This window comes from Syngnathus acus, chromosome 5 (genome assembly GCF_901709675.1).
Source record: "Syngnathus acus chromosome 5, fSynAcu1.2, whole genome shotgun sequence".
Classification (NCBI taxonomy): Eukaryota; Metazoa; Chordata; class Actinopteri; order Syngnathiformes; family Syngnathidae; genus Syngnathus; species Syngnathus acus.
Window position 1 is genome coordinate 687,180 of NC_051091.1, and position 24,125 is coordinate 711,304.

The following is a 24,125-nucleotide window of genomic DNA, read 5'->3' on the forward strand; positions in this document are numbered from 1 at the left end:
GGAAAAAAAGGCAAGAAAATGAGAAGCAAAGCCCCGGGGAAGTTTCACTCATGTACGCACAGGCTAATAAAGTGTGGGAGGTAAACAGGGACTTTCCTTTCTTCATTCACCTGATTTTTGCTAGCAATATTATTATTATTATATATTTATATATATGTATATTTTTTTAAATTGTCTGGATTGTTATTTTTTTTCAACATACTTTCTAGTAAGTGAATCAATCCCTCACTGTTTGAGACCCCTAAAATTGTTTGCACCAAAATTCACGATGCTTGCAAAACTTGGTGAGGTTTCGGCGTGTCCCCCAAAGGCGATTCGTTCATGTGAACATTGAATATAATTGCTGTCTGAGAAATTTCCCAGAACACACTGTGCTGGGACATCATGTGAGCAAATAAAAATGTCTTCACAAGTGGTGAAGCGGCATCGACTGCAGAGCAGGGTACACAAATCCATAAGCCCGTGTTCTGGTGAAGGACAAACATATTGGTGTGTTTGCCAAGGTAATGAATGTTGATTTCTCTTCAGGGTTCGTTGAGGCTTGCAAATGTTGGACAAGTTTGAAGTGTCTTGGTTCTTAAACGAGTTTTCTTTTCTGATTTCCGCCCTCTGGGATGAATTCTCCAGCGGTGCCGTCTCATTCGACGCTGGGCGCACAATGAATCCATCCATCCATCCATCCATCCATCCATCCATCCATCCATCCATCCATCCATCCATCCATCCATCCATCCATCCATCCATCCATCCATCCATCCATCCATCCATCCATCCATCCATCCATCCATCCATCCATCCATCCAGTGGGTTGTTTGATTTGTGTTCTTTAGACAAATGAGACAAATGAAGACGAGTAGCGGTTCTCTTTTGAAACCAAATCTGTGATTTGTCTCCAGCCGCTAAACTGATCTGGACAAGTTGACCTCTAAAAGCAGCTTTTAACTCAGCAGCCAAGTCATCCATTTGCCGTCCTCTCTGGCTATCGGCTTACGCCCTTTCCATTGAAATAATTGATTTCCACAGGTCACCGCTCCAGTTTTGTGTGGGAGGCCTGGGAGTTCAAAGGTCAAGGGCAGGTCGCCCTCCCCCCGCCTATTTCATTGCGGGCTCGATCGATATGCGCCGCCGAGCAGATGGGTAAACCGGCCGAGGCAATTCATCGTATTGGCGCTTACTAATGACAATTAAGACATCCTTATGTACATTTGTTTCCTTTGCATACATAATACTTTATACGGTACATTTTTCTTAAATGTATGTTTCTAATACGTATGGCGTGTCTGTCTTCATATACTTGTGCAACTCATATTCCCCAAATACACCCACTCGTATAGCTATGTGCAGGTACGTATATGTATGTCTATACATTGGAATTTATTGTTCAGTGAGGCACCTGTTGCCTTCTCCTTGAAAACAATAACCCAAAAGACGAAAAGGCACCAAGTTGGATTTAGAAGCCACACAGTGAACTTTTGAAGCCTCTCTCTCTCGGTCATGGGAGCGCAGCTCGGCATTATGCAGCAATGACCTCATATGCTCTGAAGCTGACAAAACAGGCTTGAACAGACTTTAATGACGCACAAGTGTAACGTCACATGTGTATCTTTACGGTGAAAGTGCAGCAGCATAGTATGTGCTCATGAGATGTTTGTCATTAAACGTCGGTCGCTGGCGGGCGGGCGGGCGCTTAAGAAAAGCGGGAATCCCCCTCGTCTGATTGCTTTGCTCGCTTGCGTTAGCGCCAGCCACAACAGCGGCTTGCAGTGTCTCCTTTCACCGCTACACTGGTGTGATTGCGTTTGACAATACTTTGGATTTCAAATCACGTCACCGCAAAGATGATGGAAATTAAAGGGGAAAAAAGATGCAGAACAAAATTTGGGGGAGATGCCATGATGAGATGCATGCAGGCACTTACTTTGGGGTTTTTTCCCCCCACATATCATCAACAGCACTTTGGATGTCCAGGCAAAATGGGGTGATGATGAAGATGAACACGTAAAAGGGGAAGGGAGCTGCCTCACATTTACTTTTATTTTGAAACTGACCAAAATATAGGGAGTGTGATTGGGTGCCCAACATGAGGGAGGGAGAAAAAAAATGCTTTAGAAAAGGATTTCATGAAGTACGCAGGAAACATTTACTTTCATTTTTCCAAACATTGCAAAGCATCAATCAGCAGCATGATCTGACATCCAAGCAAAAGCTTGGCAGGCAGGCAGGCAGGCAGGCAGGCAGGCAGGCAGGCAGGCAGGCAGGCAGGCAGGCAGGCAGGCAGGCAGGCAGGCAGGCAGGCAGGCAGGCAGGCAGGCAGGCAGGCAGGCAGGCAGGCAGACAGGCAGGCAGACAGGCAGGCAGACAGACAGGTGGTCATGGGAACAACACACTGCACGAAATGGATTCAAATCTTTTGATGCCCGCAAGCTTTCCCTGCTCAAGAAGGCACATGTCCGCCCGCGCCTGCCCTTAAGGGACTCCAAATGACTCAGACATGAAACCAAGTTGAACTTTGAAAATGGCTTTTCCTGAGAGGGCAAACAAGATGTGTTTATACGACGCCATGTTAAACATCACGCAGGAAGAACTTGAATACTTTCTTTTTTTTGGTTTTCAATAAGTCACAAAGGTCAACAGGGTGAATGAACTTTTGTCATTCATCAAGCTGCTTCCTGTTCCACACCTCACAAATGAATCATCTTTCAATTTTGCACGCCGCTCGCACTCATTTGACACTTTCCAGCAGACGTTCAGCAGTAAATGAGCCACACAATCTGCACATTAGAAAGTAAAAGATGGAGAGAAAACACATTTTACAACTATTAGCGTAATTGCCGGCCTATTTTTAAAGCCTGACAGCCGTCATTTGGACTCACGCTCTACCCTGTCTGTCTGTCTGTCTGTCTGTCTGTCTTAGCAATGGGAAAAAAGCGCGAGCCGAGTTGACTGAAAGGTCAACGTGTGAAAATATAATTAGGGGTAATTAATTCTTCTCACAGGGGAAGTCCTCAGCGTTCTTGTTTGTCAGTCGACAGGCGATGATTGATGTGCGGCTAAATCGTTTTGCGCTGACTGACACACTAATCCCTCAATTTGAATCTTAACTTGAATCAGCGACTGCATCTTAGATAACTCAGTTGCGATTTCAATTTGGATTTTGGGGGATTTGAAAGTATTTTCCCTGCAGGAAATAACAAACTAACTAACTATACATCTTTTTCAACTTTGTGTGGGAAATAGTAGATGTACGTTGTAGAAAACAACCTACCCACGGCGAGTGGCATCAGCCACCACTGATGATGATGATGATGATGATGATGATGGGCCCCCACCGAGAAAACACGCCTCATTGTGAACAATACAATAGCGCTTGTTGTTGTGAAGCTATTTCACCCCTGCCCATGAGTCAGAGCAACCCAATACTCTCGACACACCTCGTCTTTGTCAGCGGCAGAGAACGTGCCCGTGTTGTACGTCCCCTCGTATTCCAGCCTGCCGTGGGAACGCGCTAAAAAGCCCACAAGTGAACTTATCTCTCACCTCGGGGAGCCAAAGGGCCGCCGAGTGTGTTTTGGCGTGTCGGTTTTGGAGCGCCGCCCCGGTTTCAAAAGGCCGAAAGAAATTCTCCCAGGAGCTCATCCATCATACAAGCGAGGCAGCCTGGCTGAGTTTTTTTTTTTGCATTCAAAAGAGGGATGATCAATCACAGGGCCAAAGCTCTAATCTTCAACCGGAAGAATCTTCACAGCGCATGACCAAACAAAAAGTATCCCTAGATTACACACTACTGTCACAAACGTACTTATTCAGTCAGCCACCTCTGGCAATTCACCCCGCTTGCAGAATGCACAGCATCAACTGCACAGCACCATCTCCAGGCCGAGGAGCATCTTCAGTGTCACATCCAACATTTGACTTCCGTTCTGTCCTTTCAACATGCAGGCTAGTCGCTAACCTGTGCTTTACACAATCAGGATTTTCAAAAAAGAAAAATACGGGGAGGAAGAAACATCTTCCAGTCCGATCCAGTCGATCAGATCTGGGTCAAGTCATTTTTCTCTGTAAAGGCAGCTTCATTGGAATCCGCAGCAGGTTTTTTGCTCTTTAGTCCCTTCCCAACTGCAAAGTGAGTTACACACGAAGCAGGAATGCTTGCCGAGGTTCACGCAGCCACTGCGCGCACTGGCAGACGACATGAGAAAAGGCACAGAGAAACGTTAATACCTGCCCCGAGGATGTTCAATTGGATATTTCCGCGCCCGCCAAACATTCCTTGAAATGTTTATTGCCCCCGGATTACACTTCCTGCATCGGCTGAGAAAGGTGTCAAGCGGGCCGTCCAAAGACTTTCTCACGCTTCACACTTGCTTTACTACGGATGTCAAAACTCACTTTTCTGCTCATTTCGCAGCCGTTCCGATCGCTGATAATAACTTGATCTGGGACAGTATTGGAAACAAATATTGCCCAAGCGCTGTCAGACAGGTACTAACTCAACTTTTGAGCTTGTATTCTGCAAGAATAAGAAGTTGATGGGAAGGTGAGGTGAGGTGAGGTGAGGTGAGGTTGAGCGACAAATCGCACAAACAAGTGAGATGAGAGAAATGTTTTCTGCTGTGTGTTTTCCAGTCTCATATTTAACAGCCGTGGTTGGGATGCACCGTGTCGCGTCGCGTCCCTTTAATATCGCGTAAAATGGAGAAACATTCGTAATATTAGGCCGTATATCAAAGCGACCGACCGGGCAGCGGCCGGGCAGCGGCCGGGCAGCGGCCGGGCAGCGGCCGGGCAGCGGCCGGGCAGCGGCCGGGCAGCGGCCGGGCAGCGGCCGGGCAGCGGCCGGGCAGCGGCCGGGCAGCGGCCGGGCAGCGGCCGGGCAGCGGCCGGGCAGCTCCCGCACCGCGAGCTGCTGAGCTTTCACCCGCCCTGAACATCTGTTGTAATTTCTCTCAAATTGAACTTTTATTAGCTGGTCATTAAAGCTGCTGCGGTGGCGGCGATGGCGAAACCAGATGGCTTCTTGCTGACCTTACAACTACTTCTTTTTTTTTTACGGCTCGGGTGAAAATTGAAGCAAAGGAAGCCGTGCGCTTTATAAAATGAAGGCAATCATTTCCACATTCCAGAGACACGCTGGGCACAGAGTGTAATGCAGAGTAGGGTCTGGTCTGCAACTCAACCTTACTGATCTATTTATGTTCCATAACCAATATGCATGTCATATAGATTTCTTTCTTTTGCTCCTATTTGGACTGGAGACTTGCACAAGCGATACCATGACCCAAAATGACTGACTTCCTTGTTACTGACTTTGGAAATCCTTTATTTGTCTCGTGGCATCTAACTTCCCCTCGCGTTTGTTTCTATGCTCTGGCCCTCCCTTTGCCAAGTGAGCGCTGCCGTGTCACTCGGCCTCGTAACAATTAGGTGAGCTCAGCGCAACATGCTTGGCTTTAAACTTGTGGCATCTTAACACACAATAAATGTAAAGAGAGTGTGTGCGTGCGTGTGTGTGTTTGGAAAGGAAAATGGAGTTGACACGTGGTGTGTCAGCCCAAGTGGCTGCCAGCTGCCCGGATGATGGACAGATGGCCGATGGGAGGAAGAGCGAGACAATAGCGGCTTTTATTTCTCCTGCGCACATTCCACCGTGGGCCTGCGCGCTCTGCACCGACTGCCTCGGTGTCTGGGTCGCGGTACTTCCCCCGGTTTGGCGTCATTTTGTGCACGACTTCTGGAAAACATGTCGTGTGCAAGTCAAGAGATTTCCGCTTGAGCATCTCTTCAAAGGTGCTATTGTGAGGGCCATGGCATGTTTCCAATCATATTTTCAAGTGACCTTTTGAGTGTCAATGTCCCATCTCCGTTGTGCCTTTCTTCACTTAGTGGAGGGCCAAACTAGGACTGAACAATCAATCAAATTCAAATGGATGTCACAATGAATGCAATTCTCAAAACCCAAATGCTTGCCATTCATCTGTCAGTATTGTCCGATTTGTACTTTGCCATCATCTATATTTGATTTGATTTCATCATTATATTTTATTTGCTGAATATTTGTGTCTATCTTTTCTCATTGGCAGCTGCTACAACTACAGATGAAGGAAAAGCATGAAAAATCACCAACTCAAATGTTAAGCCAAAGTGCCAATTGCTAATTTGTGCTGACTCTTACTAAAAGACAAGGATGATATTTCACAAGCATTTCCTTACCACTCATTTGCTCCCCTTTCCTCTTTATTTTCAGCCGAATGCGATATCCCGCCGAAGATGTGCCGCAGCGTGGACCCCCCCGCCCGGGTGCAGGGATGTTAGCCATCCTGTTGTCCCTCTTCTGCTTCCTGGTGAGTGCTAGCAGGTCCAACACACTGGTGCTCATGTTACACAAAATGGCACATCCACGCTACTGGACAAACAAGGCCGAGGGGCCGATGGGCCGAGGGGCCGATGGGCCGATGGGCCGAGGGGCCGATGGGCCAAGGGGCCGATGGGCCGATGGGCCGAGGGGCCGATGGGCCGAGGGGCCGATGGGCCAAGGGGCCGATGGGCCGATGGGCCGAGGGGCCGATGGGCCGAGGGGCCGATGGGCCGAGGGGCCGATGGGCCGAGGGGCCGATGGGCCGTGTCACGCCTCCTCACAATCATGACAGACAGTAGTGGACGAGCTTTTCAGATCTCTGCTTGATGAGCAGTGTGTGTGTGTGTGTGTGTGTGTGTGTGTGTGTGTGTGTGTGTGTGTGTGTGTGTGCACGCGCGACCTGTTTTGGTAACCTCCAGGCGTGTTTGACATCTCCTCACATGTATGCAGGTGATGAGCTCCAGGCTCTCCCTTTCAATTAAATGCAAATTGGTGAAGCATTCAATCAGTCATATCAATGTCCAATTATTTGACACTTTTCAACGGCAATATTTTGTGACAAGAAAGTTTAGGAGGTGAAACTAAAATCTAAACAAACACGCATAGCGACACACAAGGCTTTTGGAATATGATGTCAAATAGCAAAATGAAGAGAATAGAGCACGACAAGATTTAAGCATATCATATCCAATGCCAATTTGATCAGAAATGACAGCACGATTAGACAACAACAGAAATGACAGCAGGTTCAAGCAAAATGTGGCATTTCACAGATTCCGGTGCTTTATAGCATTAGGACCTTTTCATGACGACAACATCGAGAAATAGCAAACAAACGATGCAGCAGTAACAGTAACAATAACAGTTTATTTCAAATCACAGAGACAACAACACTTTTTTAGAAAAACACAACATTCCGAGTGCAAACTACATAACCTTTATAAAAAAAATAGAATTACTTTCATTTGAAAGAAATTACAGCACTTTGATAGAAAACTATTTTCATCAAAGACATTCAAGAGTATTTATAACAAGAGAACGCTTTTAATCATTATCAATGGATTAAATAAACACACACACATACAAGAGACCTTTTGATAGTGTAGTTGACACTTCCATTCCATTGCCAGCACGCGCACACATTGCTCACAGTTATTTATCACAAACTAACAAATCATTCCATCTGGCGTGTGGACGGAGAGCTTTTTGTTTGTGTAAACAAGCAGCTGAAGAGCTCTTAACCAAACAAAGATCCCAAACAAAGATTGGAGAAGAAAAGAAAAAGTGTGGCGAGGATGAGGAGGAGGAGGAGGAGGAGGATGGTGCGCGCGCGCGCACTGAGAGAGAGAGGGAGGGAGGAGCAGCGAGATAAGTGCGTGCGTGCATTTACTTAACGAGACTTCCCTGTCTCTGCCAAAGCAAATACGCTTCATGCACGCACGCACGCACGCATGCATGCAAGCTGCGGTACAAGGAACACTCGGCTGAGGAGTGCGCGCAAGACTGCCACAAATTGCAGCCGGGCGGTTGTAGTTGTTGTTCTTGTTGTTGCTTGTTAAAGCTGTTTTTTGTTTTTTTTGCACATGGATATTCGGATTTGCTCCCCACGACCTCCTCGCGCAAAATGATGGTAAGCAAGCGGCCAAACCATTAATGAATGCTTATTCATGTTTAAGTGTTGACGAAAGACAATGTAAAGACCCCTTCATACTCCTAGATTTACTTTTTCTAGTGTTGCAGTGTGTCTTCCACCAAATGTAAAGGCGACATCATATTTCCACAATTACTACATCATCTTACCTTTGAGCGACATTTCATTGTGGATGTTATTCATTTTCATGTAAACTATCAAATTAATAATAATAATAATAATGATAATAGTAATAATGGTGAATATTATGGTTATTGTTCTGCGTATATATATATATATATATACAGTATATATATATATATATATATATATATATATATAAATGCTTACAAATGTTTAGGTTACTGTAATGGCATCATAATGAAACATCAATGGCATCATTTATATTAACACCTTTTATCGTTATAAATCAGAATGTTAAAAAAGACACAATATTACAATTCAGAACAATGAGCACAAATAACAAAATAGAAAAACTGATTGTGTTCAAAGGTGAAAATGATGCGGGTGGTTTTCTGGGGCAAAAAACATACAAGCGACTTTTTAATGAAAAACGTTGTAAAAGACAGCTTTCTTTCTAGATATTTTAATTTTTCTTTTTGTTATTTTTGTTTTCTAAACAACGTGCTGTGTGTGTGTGTGTGTGCGTGTGCGTGTGCGTGTGTGTGTGTGTGTGTGTGTGTGTGTGTGTGTGTGTGTGTGTGTGTGTGTGTGTGTAAAACGTTTGTGTAAGCATACATTTATGTAAACATTTGAATCTACTTATCGGTTAAAAGGCACTATATCAATTTATATGAATGAATGTTTTGACCCTGTTTTTGCCCTCTCCCACCCCCAATTAATTTTTATTTAATGACTATGTGTTTGGCCAAAGTGCTGATACAGACTCATTGTAATAATCCAGTCCGTATCAAGGGCGGTTAATTTAAGGCCCATATGAGCCACCACCAGAGCATTTGCTCTGAGCGTAAGAAACCTCAGAAGAATACAAAACACAACCCAAACACATACATTCGTTTTTGGAGGAGTGTGTGTGTGTGTGTGTGTGTGTGTGTGTGTGTGTGTGTGTGTGTGTTCACGTGTTGAAAAACTGGACCGACCAACATTTGGCCACACAGAAAATTGCACTCAGACTCATACTTGACACCCGTCCGCTTCCATGCACCGATCTTTATTTAATTAGCAGAGCGTCACTAAGCGTTTTTGTATCTCAACTCCGCAGTAGCTCACTCGCTCTTTATCTTTATGCACTTTACAATTTATCGATATGCATTCACTCATAAGTGTCATTCTAAGTATTAATATTACATTTATTAAGATTGTGGCTTGAAATGTTTTTGTCATCTGCACAGAAATGTTTTAAAAGCAACATACAAGTAGGAGATGTAGTATCTTATAATGAGAATAATACTGAGTACTGACTGATGTAATAACATTTATTTCATAATGTGTTGAACCTTTTTCAGTAGGCTGGGCTGTTTCTATTAGTACTTGATTTGCCTTATTTTACGGCACAAGGGAGACATTGTGTTATTAGGAACTTTTTTTTGAGTGTGATAGAAAATTGGGTGTTAAAAGCTCTTTTTTAATGCAGATGCTGCATTTATTCCATGTTAATCGCTGCCCAACAAAAACCATGTATCTCAATTCTTCAAAACCAAAATATATTTCATAGCCGTGCAAAAAAAACAACAACATACAAAACGTGAAGCTATAATGATGTTGTTTATCTAGCGAATCGAGAGGAGTTTTTCCAAGTTTCAAAAGGAAGCAATTATACAACGGCAGTTGAGCATTTACTTTATTCGATATCGCCGAGTTTCACACGCTCTTATGCACTGGAAGAATGGCAAGGTGACGCTTTTCCCCCACTACTTCTTGTATTTCTGCACACTCATAGGACAACTTTGTCATCCAACTACTATACGAATGAGGCAACACTGTGCACTAGTGCACTTCCTTTATTAGTAGTGAAGTACGAAAAATGTCGTATTAATCATATAGTGCTCATTTTTGTGAATACGAGTGTACTAGTGCATGGACCTTCAACTAATATATACACGAGGTAAATGCTCAAATGGCTTTCCATAAGCGTTTAGGATCACGTTCATCTCGCTGTGACACATGCTCAAACATGAAATCTCCTTGTATACCCCCTTCACATCGTGGTGTGTGTGTGTGTGTGTGTGTGTGTGTGTGTGTAAGGGGGTGCAAGGTGTGCAAATACCAAAGGTGTTAGTCTACCCACTGGCTGCTGTTTGATTTAATGCTGTGGTTTGTCTCCTAATAACATCGTCAGGCCTCAAGTTTATGGAGTCTGTAGTGGGACCCCCCTCCCTCCACCGACCTCCCAGCAATCAGCCAGCTCCGAGCCACACACACACACACCACCTCACCTTGCGCCCCGAAACCCTCCATAAGCCTTCATGGTTCTTATTACTGTCTCTAATAAATTGTGAATAAGCCCCGAAAAAGTCTGCTGCTCTGAGAATTCCCCATCCTGTAAGACATCCCGTCCGTCACCCCAGCAGCTTTAGCCCCCCCCCCCAAGAAAACACAAATTAATTCCAAAGCCCTCTGTAAGCCAACCCTTTGTGGAATGATAAATATTTTCATAGGGAGCTCGTGCTTCCTCATTTCTTTTACATCTCACTTTGCAAATATGACTTGCCGCGTGGAATCGGCGTGACTCATTGCTGTGCATCATACGCTCGCTCGCTCCTCGTTCCCTCTCCCTCCAATCATACGCCATGGTACCTTGAATTATCAATGGCCTAAATTCAGTCATTTTGTTATGAGCATGGTAATGGAATGAAGATACGCATGTATATACGTACATACACAGGTCCCTAATCACTGTATAGGGAGAGAAGTGAGAATTCCCTGTACAGTTCAGTTCAGTAATAAGTCAACAAAAAAAGAGTGTGCTTTTGGAACACTTGTCTTCTATCTCTCTATCTCTCTATCTATCTGTCTATCTATCTATACAGCGCATTGAGAGCCATTCCCAACACAGCCCTGGTGTTAGGGAACACTTCACAGTCGCTCTGTCAGCTCCGACTCTAAATGTGTGAAACGTGTCGTAAAGAGATGACATGTCAGCCGCAGAGCACACTGATTCATGTCTTGTATTTAAGTAAGCAGGGCTGATTCTATAAAAGTGGTAAACGATACACAGCAATTGCACTTAAGATAATATTTGGGGAAAGCATGATGGCTTTTTCAATTCTTTAGCCGTTTCTCATTTACCTGGATGGATAACGCTACGATGCCCTTGCAAATTTGCTTTGATTTATTTGTGCTATTCATTGGCCAATGATAATATGTCGGTCTCAATTGCTATTGTCTAAACACTTTCAGAGGAATTTTGTTATGGTGAACTCTTTAGTTAACAAATCAAGTCAAAAAAAAGTGTTGTATTGAGCCACTTTTTGTTCATGAATTTGTTTGACAAGCGCCCCGCCCCCTCTGATCCACATTGCAGCACCTCCTTTGCATACAAACATTCCCCCCCCCCCCACCCGCATGCACAGATAATAATCTTTACTTTCCACTGAAACGTAATAAGAGGCTGTGGCTGGGGGATTATTTTTTTAGGTGTCTGAATTTTGCTTCAGCGTTTTTTTTTCCTCAACCGTTTTTCCTTCTTGGATTTTATAGACTCACGCATATATGCATGTACTTATTAAATTTTGCTCCACCAGTGTGTTTTCTCTGATCATAAATTGTTGGTACACGAGCTGCTTGTATGATATCATGCGCATAAAAGTCTGAATGGGTCACTACTTACTGGCTCTCTTGAATGAATGAATGAGCGTCAATTAGAAGTTTTGAAAAATAAATGTTCTTGATTACAGACACATTTTGAACATTTTATCGCATTTTTCTGATCAGGAAAATTGATTCATCAATAACTTTTTGAGTATTATTCTGCGTCGTGTATGGCATTTAGAACATCTAATGCCGTTACACGTTTTACTGCAATTTGCCAAATCCTTGACGGCCAATGCAGTGTGTGTGTGTGGGGGGGTGTGTGTGTGGGTGTGTGCATGCGGCTAAGTGAATTCAGGAAAGCGTGCAAGTGTGCGTGCGACCTCCGTCTCTCTCCATCTGAGTGCACCAGATGTTGCTCACCTGTGAGTGGGACCACCATCTGACTGGACTGGACGGGTGGGAGGGGGCGCTGGGGCTGCCAGCTGGTCTGGTACCATTATCACTTAGCCCCTATTTCAGGGATCCTTGTCATGAATGAAACCTGGAAATCAGTTTAAGGGCTTTGTTTGGACGTAGTTTTTTGCCAAGGAACCATATTGGAATGAGTTGAGAATCTTCATCTCCACAAAAGTAGTGCCTGCCTGCCTGCCTGCCTGCCTGCCTGCCTGCCTGCCTGCCTGCCTGCCTGCCTGCCTGCCTGCCTGCCTGCCTGCCTGCCTGCCTGCCTGCCTGCCTGCCTGCCTGCCTGCCTGCCTGCCTGCCTGCCTGCCTGCCTGCCTACCTGCCTGCCTGACCGCCCGCCCGCCCGCCCGCCCGCCCGCCCGCCTGCCTGCCTGCCTGCCTGCCTGCCTCTTATGAGCCTTTTTATTGGGGTGGCGTTTTCTTGCAGATTTTCACGCTGGACTTGTTTATCTTGCTTCAACAGGATTTGATCTTGATTTTTCATCCCTTTGTGATTTGAATTGTTATTACTTGTATTTGTAAAGCAATGTGGATTTGCCTTATTGTGTATAAACGTTGCCTGTAGTGCCAGTTAGCGATTTGATGACTTCAGTTCGAAGGAGACAAAGCAGGCCTAAGTAGAAATGGTGTGAGATAAATTTACACCGGGTTTGTAGCAGGTTCAGCACTCTCCGAAGATTTATTGAATCCAGTCCAAGTTGGGCCATCTTTCCGAAAGCATCTGTCGCCGCGGTGAAAGGCATTAGCGAGCCTCCCTCCCCCCTCTCCCCGCTTGGATAGCTCGAGGAAAAATTTGCGAGTCGAGGGATTTGTCGCCTCTTCAGCTGGTTGCTCAAGTTTTCCTTCATTGCGGGTTGATGTCAATAAACCTTCTGGCTGTTGCATTGCACGAAAAATGCTGCAATGGACCTCAAGTGTCGATGGAACAAAGAATGATGGAACTCCATCATTTAGTAGGATTTAGAACAAAAATACAATTACGCCATTAAACACAAGAGGAACAAGTTACAGCTGTTTTTCTAAGGTTAATGGCTGTGTTGTAAAAGTCTGGAACTCCAGACAACACTGTGCATTTCCATGATATTTGACCAATTCATCATTTTACAAGAGATCAATTCACGATACAAGAATATAAAATTCCAGCAACAACTCGGACCTTAAAAAACCACTTAGTTGTTGGGTGCTGGATGCACAAAGAAAACAGTGGGCAGCAGCAGCTGTTCCACAAGGGACTAGCACACTTGTGTTACCCCTTGTTCTTTGTCTTTCTTTTATCAGGCAAATAAAGAGGCTCTGTGCATGCTGGGGAACACACACACACACGCACACGGGCGCACACACACACACACACACCTCCCCAATGCAGCCCACCCGTAGGGCGGTGTGTCCAAATGGAGGCTTCCAGGTGGGCTTCCATATGGCACAAGCACGGCCCGGCGGGTTCACCTTGTCAGGCCGCTGATGGAGACTTTTCAATAAAAAAGGTCAAAGTATCGATGGGGTCACTGAGGCGTATAGCCGTTTGGAGAGCTGACTCAGCACACGCACGCACGCACGCACGCTCACACATGCACAAACCAAGTAAACACAGTAAAAGATGAATGAAGAATGACTCCGCACAAGAGACTTGGCTGACTAAAATGATGAACTTTTAAGGCTCGCAGCTGAGCAGTGAAAAAAGTAAGTACGTGATTCGTCAGTCAGCTGGGAACGCCTCCAACATATAATAAATTCGCTCATTTAAAATAAAGTTGACGTTTAGATGGCAATGAGCAAGTTCTTCCCAAGCAGGTGCTCTTGAAATGTTACCACATATCAAATCAATTATCCTGGATGAAATGATCCATTGCAGGAGACTTTTTTTTTTCTCGTTACATGTTTTAATAACGAAAGATAGTACCGACATGGTAAAAGATAAATGAAACCTTGTTTTATGTGCACGTAGTCATTCATCTTTAGCCTAATAGCATACTTACCCAAGTCAAATCCATCCGTCCATCCAAATCTAACAAGGCAAGAAAAATCCCTATGTAAGAGCAAAAGCGTGAGACTCAGGTGAACTATTGTGGGACTTGACCTTGTGCCCCCCTCCTTCCCCCATGACCTGGCCATAGCCCTGCTGGGTTTGTTTTAGCTTGAGTTTCATCCTTCTGCCTGCCACGTCTCAGCTGAGCTTCCACTTGTCCTCCCTCCGGTGTTCCGCCGTTCCCATGGTTTCTCGCAGGACTCGCCCTTAAGCAGGAAATGTCTTTTGTGTGTGTCTGTCAATGTAGAGTGTGTGTGTGTGTGTGTGTGTGCGTGCGCATGTGTTACAAAGCGGTGCAGCTGATGTCAAGAGGTTTCTGAGCAGACGTCCCTTACACTTTGACATGTGCAGGGGTCCTGGTCATTTCTCAGAGATTGATGGTTCAAAATGTTCAGATTGACTTTTTGCGCTCTTTCAACAGGAGCCGTGCTAACAGGAGGAAGAAGTGGACCAGGCTATCTCTTTAGACAACAGGTGAGACCTTGCTTGACAAGTTGGAGGCGACAGTAGCAGTTCATTTGTGCCTCCCAATGTACCAGAACAATTTTTTAAAATTTTCTTTTTACAAACTTCATTATTTGAGTTACCCATATTTAATTCGAGTTGCTGATGGTCTAAGAGTGCACTTGCTTGACTTGTGTGCGGGCAGCGTGTGACTACCCTGTTGTCGCAAATGGATGGATGGAATATTGATCTATTTGTTGATTCCTTTGTATATTAGTTTATTTTTGCATTGATCATGTGAACTTAATCCTGGTGTCTTTTGCAGGGCTTCTCATTGTTGAGTGGAAACTCCTTCAAAGCCTCAAGTGGTGAGATTTCTATCAAGTTCATTTCTGTCTCCAACCTCTTTATCATAGCATGGCATGGCGGCAAAGTTTGTCGATCGTCTCGATCCCAATCTTGAGGTTTGACTTCCAATTTCTCCAGCTTGACTTTTATGGGGGACGGCATGATGGCGGCGTACGGACAAACCCAGTACAGCCCCAGCCTCCAAGCTGCCGGAGCCTACAGCCCTTACACGCATCACACGCAAGGCTACACGGTGCCATCCTACAGTGAGTGAAGCTTTCAGGCAAAACAAAATACCCGAGCTGAACTTCAAGCTTGAAATCAAAATGGAATCACCGTCTTCTGAATTGCCTTCAACAGAAAGTCGTCAAGTTCTCTCTTTTGTTGTGTGCGCACAGACATCAAGACAGAGGAGGGCCTGAGCCAGTCGCCAGGCCAGACGGGGCTTTTGGGCTACTCCAACTTCAGCAGCGCCCCCGCCACTCAGAGCATCTACGGCTACTCGCACACGCACGGTGAGCATGCACGCTTCCTCGCTGGCTGCATCAAGCCATCGTCCGAGCTGGAAGTGGTCGCCATGAGCGGCTTTGCTTTGCTTTGGAAACAGCCTCCGTCTCCCTCCTCACCTCTTGTCCCGGTTCGCGTGACCTCCCGGCGGCCGGTCGGCCTCCCACACCTGTTCCCCATTAGCTGCGGTCTGGACTCTTGGCGTCAAACATCTCCATGTCCCCCCCCCTCCCGGCCATACTGAGCCCACCTCCTCCTTTCTCAGGGTCAATCCACGCCCCCGTTGTCCCGCTCAGGCCAACAGCACAACAGGCATGGCGAGGACGGAGGAAGGGAAAGTGAGAAAACAGACAGAGAGGGAAAGGACTGGATGGAGTGAGTGAGTGAGTGAGTGAGTGAGTGAGTGAGTGAGTGAGTGAGTGAGTGAGTGAGTGAGTGAGTGAGTGAGTGAGTGAGTGAGTGAGCGAGCGAAACAAAAGAGCTTCAAGAGGCTCCCATCAAAATGTCGCTCGCATACGCCCTGAGCCCCGAGACTTTGAAAGCAGTGTGAAATTGACCTTATGTGTGACAAGGGGCGTAGCAACAAAAGCGACAAGATGATGACTTCGATTGAGTCATTGCTGGATGACATTTCCTTCCATTGGTCCGTTCATTTTGACTTTGCTTTTTTTCTTTTATGAGTGGCCAACCACCGGCAATTTGCTTTGCCGCGACTCCAAATGCGAATGGATGGTTTGGCAACGTTGCAGATGTTACGGCCATTTGATGAATTTGCATGACTGAAATGTCATATGGCCACATTTGTCCTTTTCCACGTCTCTTTCCTTTTCTTTTGTGGAGGAGACACATGTCAGACATTATGCAGGAATGTAAATATTTCTGTAAACACACAGACGGCACAAAGCCTGCAATGCAAGCACGTTGCCTTCCAAAGCAGCAAGAGACACCAACAAACAAAAATGATGTGTGTGAATATTTGATTGTGTTAATGAACAACATGGTCGTAAAATGCCTGAAATGTTTGCGGGGTGTCTGAAGTTGTCCTTATGGGACTCATTTCTTTTATGTGTTTACGCTTTTTTTGCTCCAAATCTTTTTGGAAGATTGTTGAGGGACTTCCAGTGACTCATTGTTTGGTAGTCATTTGTGAATTATTAAAGCGAGAGTCAGGATTTGAACGAGGGCTGGTGTTGTTAGTATTGCATCCTAAATGGATCGCTATGAGGGAAGACCACCACTAAGTTGAAATTATTTCCAACAAAGATGCCGACAGTCGGGGCCGATTTCCCGGCCCGGCCCGGCCCGGCCTGCCTTTGAGCTTGCAAAACAAAGCCAGCTGCTGTCATAAATCCTCCAAAGTGGCTCCCTGGCTCTCTCACCGTGTGAATCGACACACCTCCCATCACAACGCGCCAGGGTGTACACAAACAAATTCTTTCCATGTGCGGAGGTGAGAAGATTGCAAGAGATACAATCCATCTGAGAAGCGGGAGAGAAAATGAGCTGGGAGCGAGGAACACCTTCCTGCCCTGCCCTGCCCTGACTTGATTAGAGAAGCACCTGCGTGGTTATTGTTGCGTGTCAAACATAAATCACTCAAGAAACTTTTCCCCCCACACCATCAATGTTATAAATGATTACTGATCACAATCTTCATTTGAAACTTGGGTGGTTTCTCAGGTGGAGGCATTTCCCCGGGCATTTTCCAAGGCGGCCACGCCATCTCCACCTCTACGCCATTCAACCCCACGCAGCAAGTGAGTGTGTCCTCCATCTGTCCTCAAATGTCATTTTCCAAAATGTCAAAGCTGGGACGAATCATTTTGCAGTCGATTGTACCTGTTGCAAATAGACGAGATACACGCGACTGTAATTTTCAGGTTCTATGGCCAGTCATCATGTTTATTGACTGGGAGGTTTAATGGAAGATTCTTCGAAACAAATGGTCTTCCTCAAATGGAAAAAGATATCATTTTATCACCCACTTTTAACATGGTGCGTGTTTGTGTGTGTTAATGCTTGGCAGGAGTTTTCAGCGTATTCCAACTACAGTCAGAGTCAATACTCGCCGTATTACAACTCGCATCACTACAACAGCCCGTACCTGAGCAGCAGCAGCAACATCAGCCCCGCCTCCATCAGCACCCCGTTAGCCTATCAGCATCTGGAGCACAGTGTCATGTTACCCAATCACAGCCCAGAGTCTCACACGGGTACGTACGTGTGCTGCAATATACTATGCAATGATACGTATGTATGAAGTGCCTCAGTAGTGTGTCAAGTGAAACTTAGACAAGCCCAATTTGATTTCCCTAACTTTTAGGAGGTATTGCATGTCAGTGTGTTTTGTGTCCTAGGAGAATACCAGCCACCGCCTAGCCCCCCCACTCCAGGTAAAGAGGAGAGCGAGAGGGGCACCGTGTCCATGCGGAGGGGCTCCGACGCCAAGTTGAGGGGGAGGAAAAAAGTCACTGACCCGGCGCCACCTTTGGATGCTGACATTGAGGTAAACATCTTGCAACCAACCAACTGACCTACCTGCCATCTGTCCGTCCGTCCATCCATCCATTCATGCGCAATAAGCCTGGTTGATTTTGAATAATCTGTCAAAACAGATGTCTGAGGAACACGAGGGGGGGGGGGGGTGCTTTTGTTTTTGCCTTTCCCCACACAGTGCACTCTGTTCTTCTGAGGTTAATGCTACAACGTGTGTTATTTCACTGCAGCGGGTGTTTATCTGGGACCTGGATGAAACCATCATTATTTTCCACTCGCTCCTCACGGGGACCTTCTCCTCAAGATTTGGCAAGGTACCATCACAACACCCACCTCTTTAACCAACCCCAGCTCCCTTTTCAAACTTTCCTTCACTGACATTCACATGTGAAATATTTCAGCGACAGTTAGTTGTTGACAGCCCCCCCCCCCCCCAACTGTTAAAAACAATTGCTTATGTGCAGGTGTACAACTAATGATAATCCAAAAAGAGTTTCATAAAATCGAAAACTTACCCATAAATATCAATAAATAGATCAATAAATAAATAAATAGGAGTAGCGAATGTTGGCTATATGAATATCCTGCAGTGGACATTTGTGAAGCGTTTCACACGCTGGCTGGCTGGCTGGCTGGCTGCTTTGCGTTGTTTCTTTTCATAACGCAGCTTGTTTAGCTACGCCGGCTTCCTGCAGTATGATTGACAGCCGGCAGGACGTTTGACATAACACGGGAGCGACCGAGGGGGTGCGGACAGTGGTGCGTTTCTTGCTTTTGGCCCCAAATCTGGTGTTTTGAATTCTCACGGTCCCCGTGCAGCTCGACGCAAGGCTGACGGGAGTTTGACAGCCGGCTCGGTCGGTAATGGCCTCATGCTGCATGCTGTTATTATTATTCTTTTTTCCTCTTCCGTTTTTTTTTTTTTTGTTCCACCTCACCAAACCTTCGGTAGAGCAGCAGAAGAACAAAAAATGGCCTGCAGAGTGTTGAAATGTGACTCGTATTCCAAAAATTCCTGATTAATTCCCAGAGCCCAAAGCCGTCTCCACTGGAACCTGCACCAAAGCCTACTTGGACTCAAGTCAAAACTTTAACGGCAATGTCACTCGGTTGAGCCCCCCCCAAAATGCATCCGTGTACTTGTCAGACATTTGTTAGTTAGTCTCCATGAAGCAGGAGGTATGATAAGAAATCACGAGCTCAACTCCACTCAATTACAATTTGAAAACCAATCACAGCTGGAAAAAAGTTGATTGTAAATAAATAAATATGATCAAATTGAAAACAAATCAACTTTTCCAATGTCTAAAACTACAAAGAGGTGTTTTTTTCAGCAAATAGAAATGAAAGTTCTTACAAATGGAAAAAGAAATAAACATACCTTGTTTTTCTCTGAATGCCATTTCATCTTTTAGCCACAACCCCCTGTGTGTGAGTTTTTTCAAATCTTTCTTCTTCGGGATTATCAAAGAAAGGCTTTTATATGTGTGACAGGGTGATTACGGATAATTATTCCAATGATTAGAGAAGAGGAGCAATCCCTTGTTAATCCTTCAGCTCCGCCTCCTTCAATCCTTGCATTCATCTCTTCTTCTTCTTCTGCATTGTGATGTGCCCTCCCTTAACATTATTTCCATCATTGCCTCTTCATTTGTACATACAGAAGGGCTTATTTTCTAATTGGGTAATTCTTTCTGAGACTTGGCTTGTGAATGTGCTAATCTGGCGTTCACCTTTTGCCCCCGCCCGCCCTGCCCTGCCCTGCCCTGCCCTGCCCCACCCTGCAAGTGCGCCGCACATCTGCGCTCACAACTACTTTTGTCATCTCGGGTGACGACGCGCCCACGCAGCTTTCTGGAGTCAATTTTGCTGTTGTACAAAGTACATGGCCATATTTTACTACGCTTGGCAAACTGTCAATTTGTTGATACCATTTCAGTTCATTTGTCCAAAAATGCTTCCTGCAAATTGACAAAAATGGAGTCAAGTGTACGTCATTGGGAATAGTGTGTAAAACATAAATTGAGATAGCATTGATAAATGGGCAATGTTTAAAGGTGTAAATGAATTCATCCAGGCGCGTCGAGATAACGATAAGAATCAGAGAAGCGTTGAAGCAGATTCACACCTGCCGGTTGACATTCAGCCAATCGACAACAGACCCGACAGAATTTGCGCTCGGAGCGGTGCAGGCAGCCTGCACCGACAAAGCCGGCCGGGAACATTTGTCAAGATGAATGATTGCTCATCCAATCAGATTGAGACCACGAGCGTCGGAATAATGCCAAGGCTGTCAGTCTGCAGATTTATTTGTCATTAAAGAGTGCAGGTGGTTCTGTTTTTTTTTTTTTTTGCAGAAGTGAATCCTCCCCGTCATTTAGCTGCTTGTTGGCTTCCTTCTGATCTGGTTGCAGGATTCTTCCAAAGCGGTTTCACTGGGATTGTGGATGGAGGAGATGATCTTCAATCTGGCCGACTCGCGACTCTTCTTCAACGATTTGGAGGCAAGTTGGGAAGCTTTTCTAAAGAATCACCTGAAATAAATACCTCCAGAAAAGCATTTTTAAAATGATCATCAATGCAAACTTTATTGATCATGTTGCATAGTTAATGTTAATAAAATGTTCATTTAATAATAGTAACAAAATGAATTAAAACGGCATGTACAATCATGAATATTAAATATAATGATAACAAAAGCACATTTAAAGAAAAGTGCATTTCACGTAAGTGTGGAAGGTTGCCCCCCTCTAGTGGTACACAGCTGCACTGAAAAAAATAGACTTGTTTTTATATTTGACAAGCTTTCCATTTTCCTTCATTGTACGTCTACTGATTATTTTAAAATGTTATTTGACAAGATTAGAAAACATGAGACGATTGAGTCCCCATAGAAAACAAGTCACTATTTATTATTTTATTCCTCCTTTTGGATTTGATTGATGCAAATACACATTTTCTTTTCTGAACATCTCATAGTATTGCTGTATAAGCACATTAACCCGTAAACATTGCTCATCACTGTCAATCAAAACTGCAGCAAGTTTTGTTACGTTTAGCATGAGCCGCTAAGCTTCTACCTGTAAAACAATGAATGACTTCATACACATTCAGGTCATGAATGAAGTGTATGAGTGACAGGAACATGAGTGGAGAAGTGACTGAAGGGACGGACGGGAAAGGAGCCAACTAAGCCATTTGCGAACCCGTTCTTCTTTTTTCTCATTGTTTTCAGGCTTGACTTAAATCTCTTAATCAGTAGCAGCAGCAGCAGCAAGTGCCTTTAAGGTGCAATTAGCTGGTCTCTGCCTTGTCAGCGCTCGCAGGCTCATAATCGGGCTGTCACCTGCCGTTTGGCCTGACATTCAGACAAAAATCTTGAATTCAGTTTCAAAGATAAAAGATATGCAATTGAACAATTCTAAATTGCCCTCAATCCAAATGAAAGACAAATACCATATCAAAGAACTTGAAAATTCCCGAAAAGACACAAAGCAACAACTTCAAATGAGAGAACATTCCCGACGAAAAGACACAAAGCAACAACTTCAAATGAGAGAACATTCCCGATTTTTGTTTTGTTTTGTATGCTTGGCTCCAATGAGCATTTCAATTACTAAATGATCAGGCAGGCGAAGGCAAACGAAAGGGGGCGGGATCACTACCACTTAGAGTGGCTGTTGCGTCTCCACTTTCCTGTGTAGTACGTGGAAACGGTAGCGACAGTGCAGACGGGGGTCTCCGCATGGTGGGCGGCAATTCAGTGCCTTGGAGACTTGAGGTATACGTGCAGTGAAGATGAGGTAACGTCTGTCGGCCCACAGTCCCAACCAGCCATGTTAGCGTGTTTGCCAATCAATCACATTCAGCAAATGGATTGTATTTTTACTCAAATGAAAAAAAACTAAATTGCCTTCATATGTGACAATGTCTTCTTAGTGTCAAGGAAAATGAGCTGCCGAACAACAAGACAACCAGAAGAAATAGCTGTTTTGTCTCCTTGGAGTTTGGAGGAAAAGAAATTGAATCAGCATTGTGCTTTTATTGAGATAATATATAGTAAGAAGAATCATTTTTCTTTCCACATTTGTAGGAATGTGACCAGGTTCATATTGATGACGTGGCGTCGGACGACAACGGTCAGGACCTGAGGTATGGACATTTTGTTTATTTCTCTCCACTTATGACTCATTGCCGTTGAGCCTGAAATGAGCTCTTCATTTGCGTCCCCATATGGAACTATGAGGAACTTGCACACGTTTTTTCATCTGTATCAGAGACTATTTGTCACCATCCGTCTCCGTTGGGTTCCTTGTTTTACTGTTGCCATGGTTTGTGTTGGCGTCGCCCCTCCCCTCCCCTCCTGTGTCTGCTCACAATCTATGTAATTGCCGTCACTTGCCTCTCGTTACCTGTCTTGTATTTAAGTCCCGTGTGCGTGTCGCTCCCCGTCGGATTGTTCTCGTCTCTAGTCTCCAGTCTGTTCTGTTCTGTTCTGTTCTGTTCTGTTCTGTTCTGTTCTGGTCTTGTCCCTAGTCGAGCCTCTCGTCTATCTTTTGAGTTCCCGCAATAAACCAAGCTGGTCCAAGCTGCATTCACTTTATGACACTTCAGGATCAGTCTGTGTTAAACATTGCAGTGAAGAAGCAGCAGCAGCAGCAGCAGCAATTATGAATTATTTGTCTCACTTGCCGTTGGAGCGCTATTTATATGAAGTGGCCGGTTCGCATTGCAGCACATACAATTTCACGACGGACGGCTTCCAGAGCCCGGCGGGGGCCGGCTCCCTGTGTCTGGGCTCGGGAGTCCACGGAGGGGTGGACTGGATGAGGAAGCTGGCCTTCCGATACCGGCGCGTCAAGGAGATTTACAACACGTACAAGAATAATGTTGGCGGTAAGGTGTTTGCTTGACTTTGGAATCATTGACATCCACTACGGCTTGGAAAGGCAACGATGACGAATGTCCACAGCCCCACCTTCTCATATTGATGCTTGTACGGTGGTCAGGTTTGCTAGGCAGTCCCAAGCGGGAGGAGTGGCTCCAGCTGAGGCGGGAGATGGAGGTCCTCACCGACCTGTGGCTCACCCAAGCGCTCAAAGCTCTGGCCCTCATCAGCACCAGGTCACTTCACGAACTTTGCCTTTTGACATTGAGTAAAAACGACTTTGAAAGCCTAACCCTAGTTTGAAAGCCCAACCCTAGTAGGAAACCCGAAGCCTATGTATAGGTCAAAGGTCACCTTAATGATGAATTATTTCTCTTTGGTGATGTTTTATATTGAATCTTTATTTCTAATGCAGACTCTGAATTAAATGGAGTAAATGTGCTCTCAGGCCCAACTGCGTGAATGTCTTGGTGACCACCACCCAACTGGTCCCAGCCCTTTCCAAAGTGCTACTGTACGGTTTGGGGGCCGCCTTTCCCATCGAGAACATCTACAGCGCCACCAAGATCGGTGAGTCGAACAAATGCATCCTCGTTGTTTTCTTTTCTTCAAGTGATGACGACGTCTTATTTTGGCAGGCAAGGAGAGCTGCTTCGACCGTATTTCTCAGAGGTTTGGCAGGAGAGCCGTCTACGTGGTGGTTGGAGACGGAACCGAAGAGGAGACGGTGGCCAAGAAGGTGAGGCTCATTCAAATGTGGCACGGAAAGGAATTATAGAAATGATAAAAATGCAATTGGATGACATTGAACCTAGTGGATACATGAGAACGCTTCCTTTGTGCGTCCTTAGAAGAATATGCCATTCTGGAGGGTGTCTTGCCGGGCCGACCTGGAGGCTCTGAGCCACGCACTGGAGCTGGACTACCTGTAGGGGGCGGGCGTCAAACCTCCGGTACAACCAACACCAGAAACTCTTGAACTCTTGAACCAAATAAGACTGATGATTCCCAGTCAGTGGTGCTGAGTCAAGTTGACGGTTGGTAGTGACCAAAACACGTGGCTAGAGGACCAAAGCTTAGCGCTAACCCCAGGGAACTTCTGCAAATGCCTTTTTTTCCTTCTTCGGTGTCTCTTTAATTCAATTCATTTCGGATAATGTCTCTGAATTGGATTTTTCATTCAAAGACAGATAGATAGATAGATAGATAGATAGATAGATAGATAGATAGATAG

At 45.2% G+C, this 24,125-nt stretch overlaps 1 protein-coding gene and 1 long non-coding RNA gene across 3 annotated transcripts; both read left to right on the forward strand.

Moving 5' to 3' along the window:
• Window positions 1–7,703: 7,703 nt before the first annotated feature.
• eya2 (EYA transcriptional coactivator and phosphatase 2) lies at window positions 7,704–24,079 on the forward strand. Its single transcript, XM_037251137.1, has 16 exons — window positions 7,704–7,985; window positions 14,630–14,682; window positions 14,978–15,020; window positions 15,139–15,266; window positions 15,399–15,515; window positions 17,188–17,264; window positions 17,534–17,720; window positions 17,865–18,013; window positions 18,234–18,317; window positions 20,418–20,507; window positions 22,097–22,155; window positions 22,739–22,899; window positions 23,013–23,127; window positions 23,340–23,461; window positions 23,530–23,630; window positions 23,743–24,079. The coding sequence occupies exons 4-16, from the start codon at window positions 15,149–15,151 to the stop codon at window positions 23,821–23,823; spliced, it is 1,461 nt and encodes a 486-aa protein (XP_037107032.1). The 5' UTR covers window positions 7,704–7,985; window positions 14,630–14,682; window positions 14,978–15,020; window positions 15,139–15,148; the 3' UTR covers window positions 23,824–24,079.
• Window positions 15,526–16,402, forward strand: LOC119122676. Of its 2 annotated transcripts, none has more exons than XR_005097932.1 (2): window positions 15,526–15,902; window positions 15,972–16,402. It is a non-coding gene; the product is annotated as an uncharacterized LOC119122676 (long non-coding RNA). The 2 variants fall into 2 exon arrangements; XR_005097931.1 differs by having other exon boundaries at window positions 15,526–15,898.
• Window positions 24,080–24,125: the final 46 nt, after the last annotated feature.

Excerpts from the sequence above, each read along its gene's own strand:
- eya2 (XM_037251137.1), top strand. The coding sequence starts at position 15,149 with ATGGGGGACGGCATGATGGCGGCGTACGGACAAACCCAGTACAGCCCC. Across the intron at positions 15,267-15,398 it reads CTACACGGTGCCATCCTACA|ACATCAAGACAGAGGAGGGC; the intron begins GTGAGTGAAGCT and ends GTGTGCGCACAG. Across the intron at positions 23,462-23,529 it reads CTACAGCGCCACCAAGATCG|GCAAGGAGAGCTGCTTCGAC; the intron begins GTGAGTCGAACA and ends TTATTTTGGCAG.